The sequence below is a fragment of the Acomys russatus genome, chromosome 29, assembly GCF_903995435.1.
Source record: "Acomys russatus chromosome 29, mAcoRus1.1, whole genome shotgun sequence".
In the NCBI taxonomy this organism is placed as follows: Eukaryota; Metazoa; Chordata; class Mammalia; order Rodentia; family Muridae; genus Acomys; species Acomys russatus.
In genome coordinates this window covers 23,013,005-23,036,680 of record NC_067165.1, presented here as the reverse complement: position 1 = coordinate 23,036,680, position 23,676 = coordinate 23,013,005, and the positions used below count along the sequence as shown (strand labels likewise).

Genomic DNA, 23,676 nt, shown 5'->3' with positions numbered 1-23,676 from the left:
TAGGGGTAGGGTCTGGGCAGCAGCGAGGGCTCCGGGCTTTATAGAATGGGGGAGTGTGTATGGCGGAGGGGTTGTGGGAGTGGACCTTGAGCATGGATGGGTGGGTGGGTCTCAAAGAGCCAGATAGCAGACAGTCTCACCTCAGCCTCTCTCTCTCTTGCAAAGCCTTTTGCTTGTCCTTTCTCAGCCATTCCCACCCCCCCCCCCAGCCACATAAGGATTTACCTGCTGGAAACCTTGCTCTCGATTGCTCAGAGCCCTCCCTCCCTTGCATGACCTGCTCTGGCCACCAGCTTGTATCTTCCCTTCACTCTGCTTACTCCAGACCAACATGCTGTCTGGGCTCTCCTGCCTCCTGGCCTGTGCAGTTCCGCCCTCCTGGGGGGCTTAGCAGTGTTCCTTCTCTGTACTAGGAATGTTCCCACACCCTCCTGCTCCTCTGGCATGGAGAGACCCTGCCTCATGGAGTCTCTCTGGGTCCTGCCCAATGCCAGTTTGGTGGGTGCATGGCTTTGCCATGATCCTAACCTTGAGCGCCATTCTTGGCTGCTGGAACAACCAGTGCCTTTAGAGGTATGAGAAAGGAAAGGCTGCAGCTGGGAGGGGTTTTAGGAGTGTGAACCTGGGTAACCCGAATCCTGTTAGGGAGGGGAAAGATCAGAAACAATGGCCTTGGACTAAGACCTGTCAGCTGAGCCATGAGGCTTGACTGGGGAAGCCGTGGATGTAACTATGAACTCTCAAACAAGCTGCCCTCACCCAGGCCACAGCTTATGTGGGGAATTGGGATAGACAGGTGACAGACCATCCACCCATGGCAGTGTGACCACCCAGATCACAGCTTATGTGGGGAAGTGGGATAGACAGGTGACAGACCATCCAACCCATGGCAATGTGACCGACCTCAGCTGAGATTTTGATGTCAGGGTTCTAGCTCTAGAACCTTCAGGTGGGTGGCACAGGTTGACATATAAAAAGCAGCTTGTTCGGGGTGGGGGGTGCAGGTGCTATAGAGGTGGAAGGGTGGGTGCAGTGGTTGGAGGCTAGGAATGAATGTGGTCAACAGGACCTTGTAGAGGCCTAGGTTGACTAACTGTGGTGTTAGGACTTCCCCAAGCCCTGGGACCTATAGAGGGCTTACTGTGGGAGAATGAGTGACAGGCAGGCTGGCCTATCCCTTGGTCTGTCTTCCTAACTGCCCTCCCACCCTGGGGGAATGGGTGGTTCTGGGGGCTTGCAGTAGGACCTTTAGCTTCTCTTTTGGGGAAATTTGGAAAGCTTAGCTCTTCAGACAGGAGGCCAGGGTGACTTGCTTTCCAAGCAAAGCTTGCAAACAGCTTGGATTTTATTTTAAAAGCATCCCTCAAGACAGCCACATAGCCACACTGTAGAAAAGTCATGAAAGACAAATATGAAATAAGCAGCCTGCAGCCCTGTCTTTGCCCCGTTCCAAACCCCAGACACCCTGACTCTTGACATTCGGGTCCTCTCCTGGCATCCAGCCTTGAGTGTGATTTTTATCTCTCATTGTCCTTCTGACTCCTGGCTCATGAGTATCTCCTAAGCTGCCTATGGTGTGTTATTAACCGCGCTTCTTAATGAGTGTGGTAGCCTGGGTGCCAGATCCCCCATAGTCTGAGTCAGAGCCCCACATTCCCTGCTTGGTCCCGGGCAGCTCCTTCTGTGGCCCTGGTTCCTTATGGGCTCATGTGTATGTTGACCAAGTCACAACAGTGCCACTGTGGACAGTCACGGAGAGAGTCATTTCAGGGCCACCTCCCTGTTGCTCGCAAGTTCGCGACTGTTGCATAAAAACACATGGACACAGAGCGTTGTATGTGGAACTCTGGGCCGTTTTCTAGGGATGGGTGACCAAGCCTGGGCTTACTAGGCCAGGGCGTCGGAATACTTTCAGAGCTCTTGACACGCTGCGGGGAGATTCTTTCCAGAAATGCTTCTTACAGTTTGCACACCCATTTGTAACCCACAGGCGTGTCAATCTCATTTCATCCTCTCCAGTATTGGGTGTTATCTTTCTCATGGTCTCTTTGCTCCTTTGGCAGGTAAAACTCTTGACTGTTCATGGCTGGTGAGGCAGAACCATTGGCTGTGTTCACTAGCTGTTCACGTCTTTTAGGGTCAGCGCACGTGCAGCCAGCCCCTCCTTGTGCCAGTCAGGGTGAGATCGGGTGGATATGGGCCACAGGACCGAGTATAATGCAGGGGCCACCCAGAGGAGCGGAGGGCACTTTCTTCTGACTAGGATGTAGCGTTTTTAGTTCCCGCCACCTCACCATGTGTGCACACCATCATTCATTCATTTACTCATTCGAACACCAGGTACTGCCAGTTAAAAGATCTCTGGCCCTTTCTGATGGCGCCCCACATCTCCAGGTGTGGGAAGTACCCTGGTGATGGACACGCAGGACACACAGGGCACAGAGCCCACGTGGGGTTAGCAGACCCCCCGCATGTAGGAAGAAGAGCCTGTGTATTGGGACCGGTGGGAAGAGTTGGAATTAGCCAGTGAGTGGCCCTGGCATCCTTGGAGGGGAGGAAGCAAAAAGGGAAGTGGACATTGCAGGAAGAGGAACTGTCAGTGTGGTTGGCCTTTGTACAGTGGGAGGGACGAGCCGTGAGGCCAGAGGGCAGCCTCTGTGTCCTCACTGTGTCTGCAGTAGGGAGCCATGGATTCACCTTTCTAGGTGGGACAGGGTACAGTGACTGAAGAAGAGCTGAAGGGAGGATGAGGATGGAGACAGGGGAGACAGGGAAACCAGAGGGGATGGGGGCGGGTGGGCACGTGCAGTAACTGAGGCCAGAGCTGAAGACAGGGACCAGAATGCCATGTGAGGGGCAGAATCCTACTTTGTGCCCTGCTCCAACCTGTGAGATCCCAGTCAGGGTCAAAGTGCACATTCTGTGGCCTCTTTCAGGAAGCCCTCCTGACACGCCCACCCCACCCCCGCCTCCCATCCTGAACCCCTCCCCTGCCCCAGCTTAGTTTTAGGATGGCCCTGTGAAAGGCCTGATGTGTGATGGTTCAGAAGTCCCCCCCCCATCAGCTGAGCTGACTTTCCCATGAGCCTCTAGCTTAGCCCCCTTAGGCTCCCAAGCACTTTCTTTCATTTTCTTTTAAAATAATAAATTTATTGTCTTCATTTTAAAAAGAAGCCGAATGCCAAGACTGGGAATTTGGAAATCAGGGAAACAAAGACAAAACCCTAAGCAGCTGAGGCTTGTCCCGGCCCGCCTACCGGCCCGCTGTAGGCGTGGTTCCCTGCTCTCTGGGTCTTGCTCCTCCCACATCCCCCCCTCCACTCTCAGCCCCATTTGCTTTGTTGGAAGTCTATTCCCATTTGGGATTTGGCAGATCTGTTTTAATGTTTGTAGCTTTGGGGGGGGGCGGGTCCTAAATAGTAGAATTGACAACATCCACTTCCTCCACCCTGGCAGCAGCGTCCCCAACCCCCTACAGCCCCCCGTGGGCTGTGTGTCCTCTGTGTGTCCCCCAGTCTAAGTCTGTGCTTTCCCCCTGTGGCAGAGCCTGGCACCTAGTGTGCTCTTCCCTCAGTTACTTTTTCTGGAGTTTGCTAGACTGGCCCCAGAGGCCTTCTGGGAAAGGGTGACAGAGGGACCGGCTTTGAAATTTGTGCTGGGCTCCGTAGCCTCAGCCAAGTTGCCTAACCTCTCTGGACCTCATTTTCTTCATCTGTACCATGGGCCTGTTGCAGTAAGTAATGACTGTAAATATCCTGCTACTGTACTCATCCCATTGTAGGTGGCCACCTTGGGTCAGATGCTGGCCCAGGGGGAGATACCATCCTACCTGGGAAGTGCTTACAGATAGATTCTCCTAGCCACCTAGTAAGCACTGCACCAGAGTGCATGTGACCCTGTAAGGCTGGGCCAGGGCTGGATGGCACCTCCCTCCCTCTGCCCTCCCTCCCTCGCTGTGTGTGGGCGGGCGGGGCGGGGGGGGGGGCAAGTTGATTGACATCTTTGAGCTGTACTTCTGTTAAAATGCTCATTTCACAAAAAGTCCTTGGGAAGATTCAATAACTCGAATCATAATATGTTCAGCGCATGGGTGTTTAAATCAACGGTAGCTGTCATTTTATTATTATTGTTATTATTATTCCCATGTACAAGGTGCTGTTGGGAACACAGAGGAAGTGACTGACTGGGGGTTCAGGGAAAGCTCCGTAGAAGAGGGAACACTTGAGCTGGGTCTTGAAGGATGAGTAGAAGTTCACCAAGTGGGAAAGGACCCTCTAGGTAAGGAACCTGTGATTCCAGGCTGCGGGTCTGTCAAAGAGGGGTTTGTTCTTGGGGGGTCAAGGCATTGTGTTCATAAGCGTCCCGAGTGCCCCTTACTGCTGTCCTCTGGGGTTGTCACGTGGGGGGTATGCTTGCCCTACTTAGTGTTGGTGGCTTTGGCTTCCTGTTCCCGTGAGTCCATGCTTGTGGCCTCAGGTCTATGTCTGTTCCCTGTCTGGGTTTGGTGCTGTCTGCATGTCGTGTTGACTGTGTTTGTCTGTGTCGATGTCTAGAGGTCTGGGCCACACTGTAGGGACAGCCCGTCTACTTCCCTGGCCACCAGCTCCCCCGAGTAGCCAGGCCCCTTTGGTCACTCCCCTCTGGGCCAAGGTACAGTCCTAGCCTCACACCTCTAATTGAGAATTCCCCTGCCACCCACGCTGGCCTCTCTAGAGCCTGCTATATCTGGCAGTCATAAGGGTCTTACAAACTGCACATTCCATACTATCGCTGCAAACATCTGGACTCTGGGCCTGAGAGCTAGGGGTCACCCTCTGAGCCAGGCTCTGGCTGACTGTCCAGGATCATCTGTTTGCCAGTCTCTCTGGGAGGCTGCGCGCCCCTCGCATTAGTACATCGCTTGCCTGCAGGCCTTTGCTGTTGATGTTGTCGCCTGCTGGCTGACTCCTGCTCACTCTGTGAGACTCAAGGCAGGCCTTGTCTCCCCCTGAGTCCTCCCTGGTTCACTCCCCCCACCCCTGCCCCCACAGGGTAGACAGCTTATCCCTTACTTGGAAGCTGGGCAAGTGACTTGCCCAAGGTCACATATTCCGTGAGGTAGAATCAGGACTTGAACCAGAGCCTGCTGTTCCCTGGAAGGGATGTGCTCACGGCCAGGCCTGCTGGGGAGGCATGGGTGCATTGGAGAGTGTCTGAAAATGGCCTCTCAACCCATCTCAGCTGAGGCAGGAGGGTCACTGTGTGTCTATGACCTACTCAGAGGTGGGCGACTGGAGGCGAGGCATGCCACAGGAGAAAGTCAAGGCCAGCAAAGGCCGACTGATGCAGAGCAGCTTCTGAGAGACAGCCTGAGAAAGAAAGGCAGGGGCAGCAGGGAGCTGGGCCAAAACGCCAAGTGGAGGCTTGGGCTTGTGGGTATTTACGGCTCCCAAGTAGATAGGCCACTGGTGCTGAGCCTTTATGGGATGGGCGTCCCACCCCATTCTGAGATGCCCACTGTGGAGGGCTGGGCAGGAAGCTGTGGAAGAGGTCCCAAAGGCAAGAAGCCCCAGACACACCTCATGGGCCCAGGTGGCTCTGGGAGTGGTCTGGTGGTGTGTAGAAGGCATCATAGGTGAGAGTTCTTCCCTGAGGCCCTGTTCACTGTTTTGAAAGACAAGGCAGGTCTGACTGGCTGTGGGTTCCCCAGTGCTGGTCCCTGGCTTGATCCAGTGTTTGTGAAACAGCTCCAGGAGACAATGCCAGCCACCCACAATTAAACTTCCTTTGCCTTTTAGAACAAGGAAAACAAATGACAGTTGTGGGTGGATTGCAAAGGTGAGGGTCAAGGTGTATGGCTCCCTGCTCCCAGCCTTGGCTTCTGCCCAGTGCTGAAGGCCCCAGCTGACTACCAGTGTGTCTCCTTTGCCCTCTTAGCCCCGGCAGGCTTGGCTTCGGCCTCTTCCCCCAGCATACTCCCCTCACCCTTGGTGTCCCCTCTGCCACACTGCTCCCTTGGCCCAGCATGCTCTTTGTTGCCTTCTCACTGCTGGCAACCCATGCCTTATCTCATCTTGGCATTTAAGGCCCTAGAGTTGGCTTCAGTGTCCCATGCCACTCTGGCACTGGGAAGGTGTTCGTCCTCCGTATCACTGCATCCTCAGCCTCCTCCATCTGTCCTGAGTGAGTACCTGTCCTTGCCTCTCTCTTGCATCATACCTTTCCTCAGGGCAGGCCTTACCCACATGCCAGACTGCCAGTGAGTACCAGAGCTCCATAGACACTCAGGCCCTGTCCTGTTCCCTGCATCTGGCACACAATAGGTGGGCACCAGAGCCAACGTCATTGACAGACTCGTAGCTGGAGAAAAGGTAGAGAAAGATCAGGAGAGGGCTGTGTGGAGCACCAGCCTTGGCAAACCCTCCCTCCATGTGCCTGGCCGTGTAGCCGAGGCCAGGGCCAGCTCTGGCTATGCAGAGGCGTGATAAACAGTAGAGTCTATTTGATTCCAGCAATGGGACCCTGGGCAAGCCCTCAGCTCCCAGAACTGTGTAGAAGCAGCCTAGTGCAGTAGGCAGCGTCCCGGTCAGGGCAGCCTGTCTCACTCCATCTTACTGATGTGGAAAACAGCTTATAAGGCTGCATCCAAGCCTGGTGCTACCTGTCCTTGCAGCCTGGAGCAGGTCTCCTCCACGAAATGGGGACAAAAAGCCTTCCCTCCTTGTCACTTTCCTGGGCTTCTGAAGAGCTCTCCACAGAGAGCACTTTGTGGACCCAGCAGCCAGAGAGCATGAGGGCTTGCCTCTCAGAGAGTTCCTTCCTGCAATTCACGCTGATGGCCTCTGGGCCTGGAGGCCAGGGAAGGTCAGGATGGATGGGACAGGTGGACCTATTCCTAAGCTACCCTAGGTTAGCTCCCCATCCCCTCCCCTCATCTCTACTTTGTGCTCATTCATGGGGTCACAGCCATGCCACCCTAAGGCAAGACATACCCACAAGCCTCCAGCCAGAGGGCTCTATCCTCTCCCTGAACACTTGAGGGGCCAACGCCGTGAACATGATCAAGATGAGGAGAGGAGAGGCTCGGCAGTATGCTTACTTGCTGTGTGATTCTGAGCCAGTCACTCTACCTCTCTGAACTTTATTCTCTCACTTCTAAAAGTGGGCATGGTGAGAGTCCCTGCTCTCGGTGTCAGTGTGCCTGCTACAAGGCACACCTGTAACCCTCAGCCTCCTTGCTGGTAGTCTTGCTTGGAGGTTTTCCTGGGAGAGAAATTCCAAAGGCCTGGGGTAGTCAGAGAGATGGGCAGGCGGGACATGCTTTTTGTCTATAAGAGGCCGACCTGGGGTTTGATGGGTAGAGGGGAGGGCCTTCTATGCCTGTGGGGACAGAAGGTTGACAGGGTCGGAATTGTCCTGGTTACCCCCTCCCCAGTCTTCTGCTGAGACCTAGGGGCTGAGAGCAGACTCTCAAGAGGCTAGGACTGAGGAGTAGGCCTTTTACGTGTAGGTACAGCAGCTGCTATTTAGGACTAGAATTTACAAAGCAAATGGCCCGGGGGAAGCAGTTTGAGTAATCTGACTTCCAGGCTTAACCTAGCGCCCCAGAGGTGCTGGGCGGCCTCTCCCTTCTCTTCAAGCCCCAGTTCCCTCACCTATAAAAAGAGACAGGGAAGCCTTTTGAGCCTACTTAACCAAGTGAAGATCTCGAAAGGTGATCCATAACCATAGCTCTTTCTGAAAACACTCAGGTTAGACTGTGTTCCTGTGGCAGGCGCTGTCCTCAAACCCTGTGCCCCAGTGTCATTGCCGCAGGAAGAGAGGTTGCAGGCATTTCTTTTTAGTTGCAATACCAGGTAGGGACGGGATTTCTGAAAGATTTCCAGTCAGCGTAGATGGGAAGCAAGGTGCAGTGGGTACCTCTGTGCGCCCAGTCCCTGTAAGCCACTGCTTGACTTAATAGAATCACAGAAAACTCAACCTCTCCACCTCACCCGCCAGCCCTCAGCCCCCTGCCCCCTGCCCTGCAGGAAGGACAGAGCTGACCTTGGGGACCTGGCCTTTGTACTACCCAGGCCCTCCAGCCCATAGGCTGCCATGGGACTAGCCAGCAGTGGGGGCTGCCGCTGACCTTGTCAAATTATGTCGACCCTTGGTCTCCCCAGCCTCCTCCCTTAAGCCCAGAACCCCGACACCCCATCATGGCAGGTCAGACGTTACACTTGTCCATGCCTGAACTTTCCAGAAGTGTAATTTTGGGGTCGAAGGGTATCCTTATTTGGGGCTGTGTGAATTGTTCTTGCCACCTCCCCTTCAGACAAGGCCCCATCTCTTGTACCCTGAAGAGGACGCCTTTCCTCGGGGAGGTTGCTTTGCGGCTATCCACAAAGGCCTTCCCTGGGCTCCAGGTTGTCTTTGGGTGGGGGGAGGGATCTATGTAGAATCGGCTGGCTTGGCTCTGAAACCTGGGGGGTGGTGGTGGTGGAAACTGGCCTGGCAGCATAAGGGCGAGTAACTGGGAGCATTCTGCTCTGAATATGACCTTTGCCCCTTGAGGTTCACCCAGGGAGACACTGAATTCCCAGCTTTTCGGTTTAGGAATGTGGGTCTCTGGGCCTGGTGGGAGGTCCGCTTGGCTGAAGACTTTTGAGTCCCAAGGGGGTATAACGAGATCTCACAGCTGCCACTCTCCCTTCCCGCAGGATGGCCGAACCTCGATTTAACAACCCTTACTTCTGGCCCCCTCCTCCCACCATGCCCAGCCAGGTAAGACTGAAAGCGCCCCTCGCTCCCGCTGCTGCCTTCCGTGTTGGAGCTGCTTTGCTTTCCCTAGGGTTTGGGCTGTCGCTTTCAGGGAACCGGCCCCCGGTGTGTGGCCCACCCATCCCAACCTGGCTTTTCCCTCTGTAGCTGGATAACCTGGTCCTGATTAACAAGATCAAAGAGCAGTTGATGGCCGAGAAGATCCGGCCACCTCACCTGCCACCCACCTCAGCCTCATCACAGCAGCCATTGCTAGTGCCCCCGGCGCCCGCCGAGAGCAGCCAGGCCGTCATGTCGCTGCCCAAGCTGCAGCAGGTGCCGGGGCTGCACCCGCAGTCTGTGCCACAGCCCGACGTGGCACTGCACGCCAGGCCGGCCACCAGCACGGTAACAGGTAGGTTGAGTAGGCTGGGCTGAAGGTGGTCGGAAGAGAGTGGGTGGGGTCTGTGAAGTGGGCGGGGCTGGCAAGGTCTGCTAAGAGTGTTGGGGCAGGATCTGGTCCAGGTAGGACTTGGTAAGGATAGGACTTGATTAGGTGAGAACAGGGTGAACAGGGCCTGGGATTATAGGGGAAGCTTCGCAGAGGGGCTAGTGGTGCTAGCCATAGCTCCTTGGTCCTCTCCTGACCTTGACCTCTGAGAATCCCTTCCATTGGCTGATGCTTACTAGGAAAGCAAGGTCTGCAGAAGACTCAAAACACCCCTGGCAGTGTGAACAGATGTAGGAGACAAGAGATGACGTCCATGGAAAAGAAAAAGAAAGGCTTAAGGCAGCCTAGGGTGGGGGAGCCGGAGGATGGAGGACCCTGGCAGAGGGAGCAGTGTGTAGAAGGCCAGCAGCCATGTTGTTTGGTGGGGGAGGACCAAGGATGCTGGGGTGGCAGCGACTCCAGTTAGCACTTGTATGAGCTTTGAAACGGCCCTGACTCCCAGCAGCCTGGTGATGGGCTGTGCAAGCGTTTCGTTGAAGGACAGGATTTTAGTACAAAACCAGCATCTTCTTGCAGTCCTGATGGCACAGCATTCCACATGTGGTTGGGTCTGCCCCTCCTCAGTGGCTCACCTCTGCCACCAGCCAAGTGCCTTTCTGCCCCCTCTCTGAGAATGCCCAAAAATTGTGGGCTTTGTGAGCCTCCCCAGGCCCCAGCTGCTCTCTGCAAATCTCCAGTTATTATGATTTTATTAAATTTATTTTTCATTGCAAAAGTAATATTAAAAAAGCAATATAAGCATATTAAGGGAAATTTGGGAAAAGGAGGAACTAAGAAAAAAATTACTCAGAGTCCCTGGTGCCTAACCCAGAATCTTTTCTTTCCCCTTAACCCAGAATCTTAGAGACTCTCTTAGCACATTTTTTCCTTTTACATATTTTTTGTTTGTTCTTTAATATGCGTGTGTTTGCTGTGTTTGTGGCAGGGCTGTGTCCATAATTTAATTTGTTTTTGTCCTGTTCCATTCCATACCCCCACTCCTACCCCACCACCCCACCATACCACTCCTACCACTCTGCCACCCCACCACCCCACCCTACCCCTACCACCCCACCCTACCACCACCACCCTACCCCACCACCACCACCCTGCCCCACCACCCCACACCACCCTCACCACCCCACCCACTACCACTGCCCCTATTTGCTATTTTATCCCAGACATCTTTATTATACATTTATTGTAAAGGCAATAACAGTCATTATTGAAAATTTAGAAATCTCAAAGAACCCAAACAGAGGAAAAATAATTAGCTATAGATCTGCTTTTGTTAGTTTTTTGGTTTGTTTGTTTGTTTGGGTGGTTTTGGTTTTTGGATTTTTTTGTTTGTGTTTTTATTTTTGTTTTTGTTTTTGACACAAGGTTTCTCCGGGCAGCCCTGGCTGTCCTGGACTTGTTTGTAGACCAGGCTGGCCTTGAACCCACAGAGATCCACCTGCCTCTGTCTCCCGAGTGCTAGAATTAAAGGGCTGCACCGACACCATGCCCAGCTTTTTGTTAGTATTTTTATGTATGTTTCTTTGTAATTTATTTTATTTTATTTAATCACAGATGTTTAAGAAAATGAGTGAATTTGTCAAGTAAAAGATTCAGATAACTTTGAAGTAGACTAACAAAGTGTGAAAATCCCCCGTGACCAAACATTACCCCTCTGTCACTAATGAGGGCTAGGTTAGCTGGCCAGAGCACCCAAGAGCTGGCTCCATGCTGGTACACTCCTGTGTCATGTCTGTGTATGTAGACATGTGTGCTCCCGTGTCATGTCTGTGTATGTAGACATGTGTGCTCCCGTGTCATGTCTGTGTATGTAGACATGAGTGCCTTCTGGGGTAGATGGACCCTTGAGGCCTTGCACAGCTTGGCGCTTCTCTGTGTTCTTGCATCCCAGCTTTCCTGTTTTGGTGGCCATGGAGGCCCCATATCCTTGTCCGTGTTGAGGACAAACACTTCATGTCACTGTGTAGAGTCACAGTTTTTGTGGAAAGCCCCAGCATGGAGACCTTTGTGCTCACGAGCTACTGTGTCTGTATGGTGGCGTCTATGCCTGGCTAAAAGTTATGAACATTTAAACTCTCAATAGCTATTGCCAAACTGTCCTCCGGGGAGGCTGTGTCAGTGTGCATTCCTGCCTCCACGGTGTGGCACAGACCCCCTGAATGTACAGATTTTGGCTTGTTTTTTTAAAAAAAAAAAAAAAAAAAAAAAAAAAATATATATATATATATATACATATATATATAAATAGGGCCAGATGATAACTACTGGCATCATATTTTGTCTACTGTAATAGTGTCTATCTATAAGTGCTATTATAAATGTTTGTAGCCCCCTCCCCTTCCTTCCTGACGAGTCTCACTGTGTAGTCTAGACATCCGCTGTTTCAGCCTTGCAAGTGCGTGTATTATAGGCAGCTATTGCACCACTCCATGCCTTCATTTTTAAAATAATTTCTTCCACTGGGCACCGTGGATCATGTGGGAGATAAAGGCAAGAGGTTCAGGACTTGGAGGCCAGGCCAGCCTGGGCTACACAAGATCCTGTCTCAAGAAGCGAAATTACGATAAAATAAGTAAATAAATTAAAAACTGACATAGAATTTGGGAGGGTTTTCTTTCTTTCTTTCATCCTTCCTTTCTTTTTAAAAACTTCATTGTTGTAGAATCAGAAAACAGTTAACCCATTATTTTGCAAACTTGCCTCGCCCCCCCCATCTTATTTGTGCACATCGTCTGTTTACTTTTCCCGTGTGTATCATACATAGCCTTTTGAAACAAAGATAGTGGGAAGTTCCGAAGAAAAGACTGACCACTGTTTTCTCAGCCCTTCCCTAATTTGCATAATTCAGTTGTCTCTGAAAAGTTTGCTATTATAAATAACATGGTGGTGAAAGTCTGGGTGCCCGGGACTTTTTCTGCGGGTGGACTTATTTCCAAGGTGCTGTTTGGTCTCTGTAGTACCGGGTGCAAACCCGAGGCCTGTGCTTCAACAGCTACACCCTCAGCCCCTCAACTGACTTTTTAGTCTAATTTAGCTCAGGCTATAGCTTGTCTAAGGTGTTTTACATATATGCAAGCTCTCATTTAGTAAACTCCAGAGTAATAGTTTCGTGTTGGGACTACCTCAGAAAAACAAGGTGACCTGTCACAGGCAGAGCGCTGGGTGGCCTGTGCTAAGTTGTCCTTACCCTTGTACCCCATGTGTGTGTCTTCCTAGGTCTGGGGCTTTCCTCCCGGACCCCCGCTGTGAGTACATCTGAGTCAACCCCAGGCACTGGCACAGGAACCAGTACCCCCTCCACACCTACTACCACCAGCCAGAGCCGTCTCATCGCCTCATCCCCCACCCTCATCTCAGGGATCACCAGCCCCCCCCTCCTGGACTCCATCAAGACAATCCAGGGCCATGGCCTGCTTGGCCCACCCAAGTCTGAACGCGGCCGCAAAAAGATCAAGGCAGAGAACCCAGGGGGTCCCCCTGTCCTTGTTGTCCCCTACCCGATCCTGGCCTCCGGTGAGACGGCAAAGGAGGGCAAGACATACAGGTGAGGTGCTCTTCATGTGGGGGTGTGGGTGAGGTGGTGGTGGAGGTCTGTACCTGGAGCTGGAAAGTGGGACCCCAGAGGCAGGAGTGGGGATCTAAGATTCAAAGAGTGGGGTAGAGCCCCACCAGTGTACCAGGCCATCAGGGAGAAGGAGGGCAGAGGAATAGAGTTTAGCCCATCAGAGGGGATCCAGGGCAAGCAGCATCCTGGGGTGCTGAGAGTACTGGTCCCATGAGGGTTGTGGAAGAAAAAAAAAAAGTGATATGCTTTCACAACATGCTACTGTGCCGCTGCCAGGGCTGGACCTCCAGGAGTTCTGAGCTAGTTGGGTAGAGGTGGGGAGCTAGGCACTTGTACTTGTCGAAAGGTTCTAGAAGATTCTAATGCACAGCCAGGTCAGAACGACTTAGCCTGTGAGAACCTCCTTCCCCAGGACCACAGGTGTGGCCATACGCAAGACTTTACCTGTTTTCCCTGTGGCTATGTGTAGCCCTGTCCCCCAGACAGCAACAGATGTTTCCAGATGTCAGAGCTCCCTCCGGACTAGAAGGTGCCTGCTCTGGAGCTTACTCATCTTTCTCAAGTGGGTCCTTTGGACTCCACAAGGAGAGTCTACCCCACGCACATGGTCTTCTCACTTGAGAAGGACTCCCTGGTGTGGAGTGGGTGGGGATCTTCCCAGCTGTGAAGCTGCCTCTCGCCCCGCAGGTGTAAGGTATGCCCGCTCACCTTTTTCACCAAGTCTGAGATGCAGATCCACTCCAAGTCGCACACAGAGGCCAAGCCCCACAAGTGCCCACACTGCTCCAAGTCCTTTGCCAACGCCTCCTACCTGGCCCAGCACCTGCGCATCCACCTGGGCGTCAAGCCCTACCACTGCTCCTACTGTGACAAGTCCTTTCGGCAGCTTTCCCACCTGCAGCAACACACCAGGTAGGTGCCTCTCCCTTCCATCCTCTGCTGTGGCCCCTGGAGTGCAGCACCCGGAACTCTCACTCCCAGGCGTCTGTTGCTCTCAGGGTCAAGATCGGATTTCTCCCATGAGCCTTTTAGGCCATGCTGGATGAAGCCCTCCAGCTTTGCTGAGCTCTCATAAGTGACAGCCCTTTTCATCACCAGGTCTTGGCACTTAACAGTGTCCTTTACTTGACATCCTGGCCACCTCTTTTGCACCCCTGGGGTCCCCCTTCCTTCATCCTAGCTGGTTCGGGTGTGCTTCTGTGCCCACAGGTCCCGGGCATCCGAACACCGTTTGTCTCCTTTGAATCAGGAATAGGCTGTCTCATACTTGCCTTGTGTGTTCTACTTCCCTCCATATTTTGGGAGCAGTGGAAAGCAAGGGCCTGGTGTCCTGCGCTGCTCTGTCCCCCGTGGGTGGCAACACGTGAGTGTTTAGGTGTTTGTTAAGTGTTTGTGGCATAGGTAGCCCTAGTTTGAGCAGAAAACATGACTCATCGTTTGACAGACCTTTACGGAGCCCCTGTGCTGTGCCAGACAGAATTCTAGGAACAAACCAGACAGAGCAGCTCTGCCTGGTGGTGCATACAGTCTAGCTGAGTGCGTGAAGGGAGATAGATTGAAGGAAATAAAAGTGTGTGCAGAGGAGAGTAGAGACGCTGGAAAGACCAGCTCGCTAGATGCAAAGACCAGAGTTTAAAAGAAGTAAAGGTTTGGAAGTTCATAGTCAGTGTGTTCCATGCATCCTGAGGGAAGAAGTACAGCTTGCTTGTGTGACTATAGGGAAAGGACTGTGGTTGTGGAGTCTGTAAGGACTGACAGCTAACGTTTTCCTCTCCTATAACAGACTAAAGCTATGTAGGAAACTGGGTTAATTTTTCATTTTCTATTTATTTATTTATTCACTTATTTGTTTTGATTTATTATTATTATTATTATTATTATTATTATTATTATTATTATTATTATTATTATTATTATTATTATTTTGAGACAAGGTTTCTCTCTGTGTAACAGAGCCCTGGCTGTCCTGGACTTTCTTGTGTAAACCAGGCTGGCCTTGAGCTCACAGAGTTCTGCCTGCCTCTATCTCCCATGTGCTGGGATCAAAGGCATGCACCACCATGCCCACCCAGAAAATTGTGTTTTATTGTTAATGGTACTTAAAAATTGCTTATCCTGTGGTGCTGGGAATCAGACCTATGGCCTCCTGTGTGCTAGACATGTGGCCTTATCTCCAGCCATGGTAAACTTTTCTTGTTTGATTTTTTTTTTTTTTTTTTTTTAACTCTACAAAAGATCAGATCTAGGGGCTGGAGAGATGACTCAGTAGTTAAGAGCACTGACTGCTCTTCTAGAGGTCCTGAGTTCAATTCTCAGCAACCACATGGTGGCTCCCAACCATCTATAATGTGATCGGATGCATACTACATACATAATAAATAAATCTTTTTTTTTTAAAAAAAATCAGATCTAGAGCCCTATATGTGCTAAACAAGTTGGCTACCGCAGAACTACATCTCAGGCCTTTAAAATTCCCCCTTTTCCTTTGAAACAAGGACTTGTTCTATACGACGGCCAACATTGAACCTAGCATCTTCCCCCTCTGCCTCCCTAGTAGCCAGGGTTGTAGCGTGCACTACCAGGCCTGGGACACTGTCGTTAGCTGTCTTCCTCTCACTGGGATCTTTGTCCGTTGTTTCTCTGGTGTGGGCCATCGTATGTGGGTTCAGTGGTAGGAATGAATGACAGCATGGCCCCGGGGAAGCCATCAGCCCGATTCCCATTTCTGTGCCTCCCCAGGCACAGGTCTGACTGTGTACGTGTGTTTCAGCAACTTCTGATGTTGTCATGCCTTGACTTTTAAAAAACATGGCTGGTCTCATGTGCATAGGTATATGAGACACAACACTGATGAAAAAGCAGAGACCTGCTGGTGGCATGGCTGGAAGAATGACAGCATATGGTACAAAATGCTGTCTGGAGACCGCCACGCCCCCTGGGCCAGAATTATAATCATGTGTGTATGTGGTGGTGGTGGTCGTTGTCGTCGTCGTCGTCGTCTTCTATTATTATTATTATTATTATTATTATTATTATTATTATTATTATTATTATTATTATTAATCTGTGAGCTAAGAGCTAATTGATTTCTGCCAGATTGTGTGGCAACGGGGGCACCTCCTTTTTTGGAGACGAAGGTTCAGTGTGTCAAGGCTCCTGGGCTGTTTTCTTGTTGTTTTATTTGCCTCCAGGAAGGGGTGGTAGGGCACAGGGCGCAGAGGCAGGAGGATTGGAAGTCCAGGGCTAGCCTCAGCTACATAGTACGTTCAAGGCCAGCCTGGGCTACATGAGATCCTGTCTCAAAGACAGAACAAACATTAGAAAAGAAGAGAGAGAGAGAGAGAGAAAGAAAGAAAGAAAGAAAGAAAGAAAGAAAGAAAGAAAGAAAAGGCTTTAACTCCGTGAGTTGTGGAATAGGCCCAGCCACTTACCGTGGCTGCCTCATTCTTGCACGGGGCTCTGTCCCATCAGGCTTGCCATGTCTGACTAAATGAGACTTGTCTTTAAATGTGACATTTCTGGCATGGTCACGGTTACAAATTTGATTTAGACAATTATATTCTGGTAGGAAGGAGAGCGGATTCCTTTTGAGCCTACTCACAGAACTAATGATGACAAAAAGGAGGGAGGGGCCTCATTCAAGGCCGGGGGGGGGGGGTGTCGCTCGAGCAGGGGCCTCACTCAAGCAGATTGGGGGTCTCACTCAATCGGGGGAGTGAGTGAGTCAAATAGACAAGGGGGTCACTCAAGCGGACAGGGGCAGGGGTGATCACTCAAGCACTGCGATTGTTCTGTGTGGTTTTGTAGACAAGGTCAATCACGTGTTGTTGGTGAGAATGGCGTGATTTTAAATTGTCCTTGGTAATTTACTAGTATGTAAGGCTGTGAGGTCCCTGTAGCCCTTCCCCCCATGCGCCTGAAGGGCTAATCGAAGCAGGCCGTCCATTTGGAGACTGTTCGTTCTATTTTGTTAACTAGGACTTCCTAAAGGAAAGGTTGGAGACAGACTAAGTGGAGGGTGGGTCTCCTGGGCTCTTATAGATTTGTTTGTTTATTATTATGAATGCAGTGCTCTGTCTGCATGTACACCTGCAGGCCAGAAGAGGGCACCAGATCTCACTTAGATGGTTGTGAGCCACCATGTGGTTGGCTGGGAATTGAACTCAGGACCTCTGAAGGAGCAGTCAGTGCCCTTAACCTCTGAGCCATCTCTCCAGCCCCTCTTGGGCTCCTTTTAAAAAGATAAAATATTAACCACGATGAAGTTAGCTTCATTCTCCTTGGTGGTAGTATTCCCTTGTCCTCTCATCCTGTGTCTGTCAGTCCGCTGGGCTATAGTGTCTTTGTCTAGACTCAGGCGGTGTCTGGGTCCAGGCCTCTCTCGGACTCTGTTCTCTTTATGTTCATCCGGAACTTTCTGACCTGCCGCTCAGAGCAGAAGCCCTAAGGCAAATGTGATGGCCCCAGAGGCCTGTTGGCAGGGCCGCATGGCTCTGCCCAGTCTGCTGTAAGAAGCAGCAAGCTCAGAAGGGAGCGTGGTGTCTGCTGCTGAGGTCTCATGCGTGCCACCCTTTGTCCTAAGAACGTGATGCACCCTTAGTTTATCCCATAAAGCTGATTGAGAAGGGTATCTTATATCTGGAAAGAATTTTTGTGTGTCTGAGTTCGGGGGACCAAACCCAAGGCCTTGGGCGTACTAGGCAAGCATGCACCTCTGAGCTACGTGTGTGTATGCATGAGTGGGTGGATGAGCAGGTGGGTGGTGTATGTGTCTGGTGTATACATACATGTGGATACACACCCCACAGTCGCAAGTGTAGAGGCCAGAGGAAGATATCTGGTCCTGTCCTGTCCTGTCCTGTCCTTGTCAGCCTTGTTCCCTGGAAACAAAGTCTTGCGATGAGCTTGGAGTTAGGCTGGCTCCAGCCTCCCGCACTGGGATTATGAGGATGTGTGTTTAGCCATATCCAGCTTGCATGTGGGTGCCGGGGATTCTCTTGGGTTCTCATGCTTGCTCAGTAAACACTCTTGCCCACCGAGCCGTCTCTCCGCAACCCTGGAAGGACGTGGTTTTGTTCGTTTGAGACAGGGCCTCACTATGTAGCCTTGGCTCGTCTGGGACTGGCTACGTAGAGCAGGCTGCCTCAGACTCACAGAGATACTCCCTTGCTTCTGGCCCCTGAGTGTTGGGATTAAAGGAAGATGCCCTATGCCCAGCTGTGCTATGTTGTGTTTACATTTTCTGTGACAGTCTCTGTACATTAGCATCTTTGGTCCATCTCTTAAAAGTACATGCTGTGGCCTGGAGAGACGGCTCAGTGCGTAAGGGCACATGCAGCCAAGTCCGGTGACCCAAGTTATTCCAGTCCGATAGATCTGGAATGCACATGGTGGGAGGGAAGAACTGACCCCTGCGCTTTGTCTTCTGATCTCCACATGTGCACTGTGACATGAGGGTGTGTGAGAGCACGAATGTTTGTACACGTATATACACAAAATAAATACATAAATGCAATAAATTCTTTGGGAGTGCAAGCCATACATCGTGTTGGGTTTATAATCCTAGCACTTAGGAACTAGAGGCTGCATAGTCATAAGTTCAAGGTCAGCCTCAGCTACATAGTGAGTTTGAGGTCTGGGTTATATAAGGCCGTGAATGGGCACAAAACATACATATGTATTACATGATATGTGTATGGAATAAACCCAGGGATGCTGAGCTGCTTCTTTGGGCTACAGACTTAAAGGGCACCTGTCATTTTATGTCCAGCTAATTGAAGGCAGTCCCCTCCCTCTGAGCATACTCCTTTCTCAAATAGTTGCTGTGGGCCAGTGTCCATATGGAAATTCTTGAGGGTTGCATATAGAAGAAACTAGGAAACTATTATTCTGAACTAAAGGACAGGACCCGAGAGGCCACCTAGCTCAAAGGCAGTGTTAGGTAAAGGCAGACACAGTCGGGTCTCGGTGGTAAGACCACATATGGCTCTTCCAGAAGACTTGAGTGTGACCCCCACCACCCACATCAGGAGGCCCACAGTCCAGGAGCATCCAGTTCCTCTGGCCTCTGTGGGCACCTGCACTGACATGTGCACACATGCACGCGCGCACACGCGCACACATGCACACACACACATAAATAAATCATTTTTTAAAAATTAACAAAGAGAAAATAGTCACAGTAGCAAGAAGTAATAATGATTAAGAATTCTGGTTTTTTTTTTTAATTTTTCTTTCAATAAGTAGACTTTGAGCTTATTTAACAGTAACTGTGAGAGGGTTCACACGTGTAATCCCAGCTCTTGGGAAGCTGGGCCTGACGATTGCTGAAACTCTGAGGCTGTGCTAGGGTTACAGAGTGAGATCCTGTTGAAAACAAATAAACACACAAAACGGAAAAAAAAAAAAAAAAAAAACCAAAACAAAAAACCCTGAAAGAATGTGAGCAAGAAAACAAAACAAAAGAATTAACTGGTCCTTGAAGGAGACTGTTTTGCCAGAATGTTCCCAGATCCTGGGGATTGCATTTGTGTGATTCAAGCTTATAATAGGCAGGAAACAGAACACCATTAAGAGGAGTCTGTCAACATTTAGAAGATAATTACAAGTCATGGGGCACTGGCACATACAATTAAGATACCATGTCCTAACCCAGTGGCAAAGAGAGGGGTTTACAAAGCCCCAGGATCCCCCAGCAACCACAGAGTCAGGGAGCCAGCCCTCTTCTACTCTGCAGAGACTGCGTCCTGCCTTCCTGCCCTATGGAGAAATCAAACCCACCTTCCTGGTATTATGTCGTGAAGGGAATAAAAGGGTATGTCCAAACCAGACCATGCTGGGCACTCGTAAGGTGTAGAGTTAGCAAGGGGTTGTACTCAGAGTTGTCCCCCGGACCACTGTTGGGATGGCTGTGTTTAGTGGCTTCCAGAAGAGCCTGTGTTTGGACGGAAGGCGTGTGTAAAAAGCAGGGCACTCCCAAACTGTGCCACCAGCCCAGACTTCTGGAGAACGATACACACCACATGCGTGCGTCAGCAATGCAAGCAGGACATCCTCTACTGTGGTCTATTCATGGAAGGCCCACAGCATGTGTCTTAATCGGGACAAAGAGATACCCACGCCAAAGGCACCACGTGTCTACAGGGACCAGGGTGTGAGCGGCAGAAATGAAGCTGTCTCTGGGGGGGTTCGGTAGAGTGCCGGCGAGCGCTCAGTGTCTATTTGTGGAGGCTAGTGCCAGACACAGTGAGACTCCCTGTGCGTGTTTGCTTCTGCAGGGTGCCCACTGTGCTTGGCTTTGTTTTTCTTTCCCTGGCTGAGTGATGTGATATTGATAACGGCAGCTGGGGACAGCGTGGTTTGCGTTCCTTGAGTCTGATGGTAATAATTGCAATGCCAAGACCAGCTCTTCAGCATCAGAGGGTCCCAGGGTGCTAGACACACAGCCCCTCGACACCTGAGGGGCCCCTGAGGTCTTTGTGTGGGATGAGTGTGTTTCCCCATGGGAGAGAATGGAAAAGGCCATGGAGAGGAATCCCACCCCGTGGAGATTGACTTCTCCTACATCTGCCGTTGTTTTAATTATGAAATCCAAGGTGGTTAAAGCCATCCATCCGGTAGTGGGGCATGCCTGGGAGTGAAAGCGAGCCCGCTGAGTGTTGGGGCTCACGTCTGAAATCCCACCACGTACAAGGCTGAAGCAGCAAAAGTGCCTTGAGTTCCAGGTCAGCCTGGGCTAAAACAAAACAAAACAAAAAGGAGAGGCTGGTGAGATGACTCAGCTGGTAAAGACACTTTCTGCCAAGCACGGTGACCCGGGGTTGGTGCCTGCAGCTCACATGGTGGGGGATTGGTCCCTCTAACCCCGCAGAAGGGTTGTGTGAACGGCCTTCGATGGAATCTTCTGTGCTCAGGGTCCTCAGTATTATCCCTATTTTAGAGGTGAGGAACTTGGGACTCAGGGAGACAAGAGGTGGCAGAAGTAGATTCAAGTGTGGTACACAAAGGAGGAGCCTTGGCTTAAGGTGGAAGGGGGCAGGGCATGTCTGGGTTTGGGTCGCAAGGGATGTGTGGATGGGCAAGCATTAGGTAAGAGAGCAGCTCTGGGTTTGAAGTCCCCACATGGGGCTGAGATCATGGTGGGGCTAGGAGTGGGGTGGGCAGCACACTAGTTTCAGCTGGCTTTTCTTGTGTTTGACAAGGGCCTGCCTGGGGTCAGGCTGAGCGTCCCCATCTCACAGATGCGGGAGGCAAGGCTGGAAGCTCTGCTGGCGGGAAGATTCTAGGAAGAGGATCCTGGTGATGGGTGTGGCCTAATATTCAGGGCTGGAAACAGAAGCCGAGAGCTCTGTAGGCAGTGGGAAAGGGCAGGCCCGGCCTCTGTCCAGTGGCTGCTCTTCTTGGATCTCTTCCGGAGGCAGCCCTGTGCTGTCACATAGGGACAAGTCAGTGGTTAGAGGCAGGCCTTGACCCAAGAGGATCCCCAATATGACCCCACTGTGACAAGGAGGCCAGTGTATGTGGGCATGCAAGAGTCATGTGAAGGAGTTATCTAGGGTGAGTCGGTGAATCTGAGAGGAGCTCTCCCCGCCTGCCTGCCGTCCCCAGCACACATCCTCTGTCTATGGACGTCTCCCTGAAGAGAGCTTATATCTGTCAGGCACCAAGGAGGTGGCAGTGAGTAAGAGAGGTCTATGCGGTCACAGGGGGAGCCAAGAAGACAGACACCGTAGGATGTCACAGGGATTTGGGGGTGTGGGGAAGTCTGTTCCGACCAGCAGCAGACTCCAGAGAAGGATGCTCTGGGGCGCACACCAGGGAAAGCGAGTGGGGGGTGGGGATGTAGGTGCCTGGCAGCAGAGGTCTAGCTGTGGGGGCTGGAGTTGCTGTGGGGATGTGGCAGGATGGCACCCTCACTGGACCCTGCTCTTACAGAATCCACACAGGCGACAGACCCTACAAGTGCCCACATCCTGGCTGTGAAAAGGCTTTCACTCAGCTCTCCAACCTCCAGGTGCGTGCTGACTGGCCCCATCCCTCACCCTCCACCCCCACCCCAGCTGTCTCCTCACTTCCCGGGGTCCCAGGCAGTGGGTGAGATGTGGGAGAGAGTCCCTGCCTCATAACCCCCCCTGCCGCGCTGCTCTTCACAGTCTCACCAGCGGCAGCACAACAAGGACAAACCCTACAAATGTCCCAACTGCTACAGGGCCTACTCAGACTCCGCCTCCCTCCAGATCCACCTCTCCGCCCACGCCATCAAGCACGCCAAGGCCTACTGCTGCAGCATGTGCGGGCGGGCCTACACCTCGGTGAGTCCTGCTGCCTGGCACCAAGTATGGGAGCCTCAAGGAAGGGCCTGGGATTCTGTTCTCCAGAGCCCAGGAATGCCAAGTACCTTCCTACTTGGGGAAGCTGCAATCCCGGCTAGGGCCACCAGGGGACACAGTACCATAGCGAGAGCCATGGGAAAGTTCTCCAAAGAAGGGCCTTGGATACTCAGCTTTTACCAAAGCAGAACTACTCAGTTCTAGCCCCGCAGCCCCTGGGCAGGATGCTCCTCGGAGATGGCTGGACACTTCCTTGTGTCTGGTAGGACTGTAAACAACCTTTGCATCTACCCACCGGGTACCGGTAGCAACCTCCCCTCTCCAAGACAAAATCAGTGCCCATGTCTCCAAGACATGATGTACGCCCACTGCAGGGGCTAACTTTTCCTAGTTGAGAACCATTGCTTTGAGAGACAGTAGCAGGTGCAAGGAGGTGAAGTTGGGGCCGGTTTAGATAAGGCCTTCTGAGGAAGGGACACATACTAACTTCCTGTCACTGTAACCAAGTACCTAAGGCAGTCGATTTTGCAAGATGAAGGCTTTATCTTGGCTCCTGAATTTGGAGAGGTCTCAGTCCATGGCCAGACCCCTGTGCTCGCTCGTCAGGCACAGCGCTGACGTTCCTCGGCCCCTGCTCTCTAAAGCAAAATCCAGACATCCTGTTACTTTGTCTGTAAAAATGTTATGTCTCTAAGGGCCACGATTCCTTTCAAAAACATACCCATAATGCCTTTATAATCCCTTATTCAAAAGCCCTGTTGTCCATTACTCAGACAGCATGGATATATTCACTCGTCTCCTAAATGTCATATTTTTATTTGCAGAATTATTTTTTTTTAAAGAGTAAGACCCAAATAAGATTCCTATATTATCCTGTGTTTTAGTTAGGGTTTTATTGCTGTGAAGAGACACCGTGGCCACAGCAACTCTTATAAAGGAAAACATTTAACTGGTCCTGGCTTAGAGCTCAGAGAGTTAGTAGTCTGATATCGTCATGGCGGCAAACATGGCGGCATGCAGGCAGACGCATGGTGCTGGAGAAGGAGCTGAGAGTTCTGCTTCTGGAGCCACAGGCAGCAGCAGGAGACTGTGCGCCCCACTGGGTGTTGGTCGCTTGAGCATAGGAGACTTCAAAGCCTGCCCCCACAGTGACACACTTCCCCCCAACAAGGCCTCAATCTTCTAATAGTGGCCCTCTCTATGGGCCAAGCATTCAAACATGAGTTTATGGGGACCAATCCTATTCAAATCGCCTCAACTTGGGCCAGTGTCTTTTAGGCCCCCCCCCCCCCCCCGTCTCTTTGCCGCGCGCTCACTGGAGACTGGCTTCTGTCTCGGCTGGTGCTGACTGCATCCTCCGGCTTATTTAACCCCTTGCCACGTTCATAGGCTCTCTCTGCCCGACTGCCCATCTTGAGTGGCGGCCAGGGACAGGGTATGCTACCTTGCTCCTGGCCAGGCTTCGTGGAGGCTGTGGGCATGCTGACAGGCCAGGTCACCTCGTCCATCCAGTCATGATGCCTCAGGGTAGACATACTAGAGGCAGTGGGGTA

The 23,676-nt window shown here is 51.7% G+C and overlaps 1 protein-coding gene across 2 annotated transcripts in view; it reads left to right on the top strand.

The window, feature by feature from the left end:
- Znf362 (zinc finger protein 362) overlaps positions 1-23,676 on the top strand; it is a 32,062-nt gene that overhangs the window by 6,977 nt on the left and 1,409 nt on the right. The window contains exons 2-8 of one of the 2 annotated variants that reach the window (XM_051171280.1): positions 4,153-4,278; positions 8,682-8,745; positions 8,890-9,136; positions 12,446-12,773; positions 13,482-13,706; positions 21,729-21,807; positions 21,947-22,105. In XM_051171280.1, the coding sequence (XP_051027237.1) occupies positions 4,241-4,278; positions 8,682-8,745; positions 8,890-9,136; positions 12,446-12,773; positions 13,482-13,706; positions 21,729-21,807; positions 21,947-22,105 (1,140 nt within the window). In that variant the 5' untranslated portion in view covers positions 4,153-4,240. Of the gene's footprint in view, positions 1-3,977; positions 4,279-8,681; positions 8,746-8,889; positions 9,137-12,445; positions 12,774-13,481; positions 13,707-21,728; positions 21,808-21,946; positions 22,106-23,676 lie in introns of those variants that run through there. The other variant, XM_051171279.1, reaches the window with a different exon arrangement.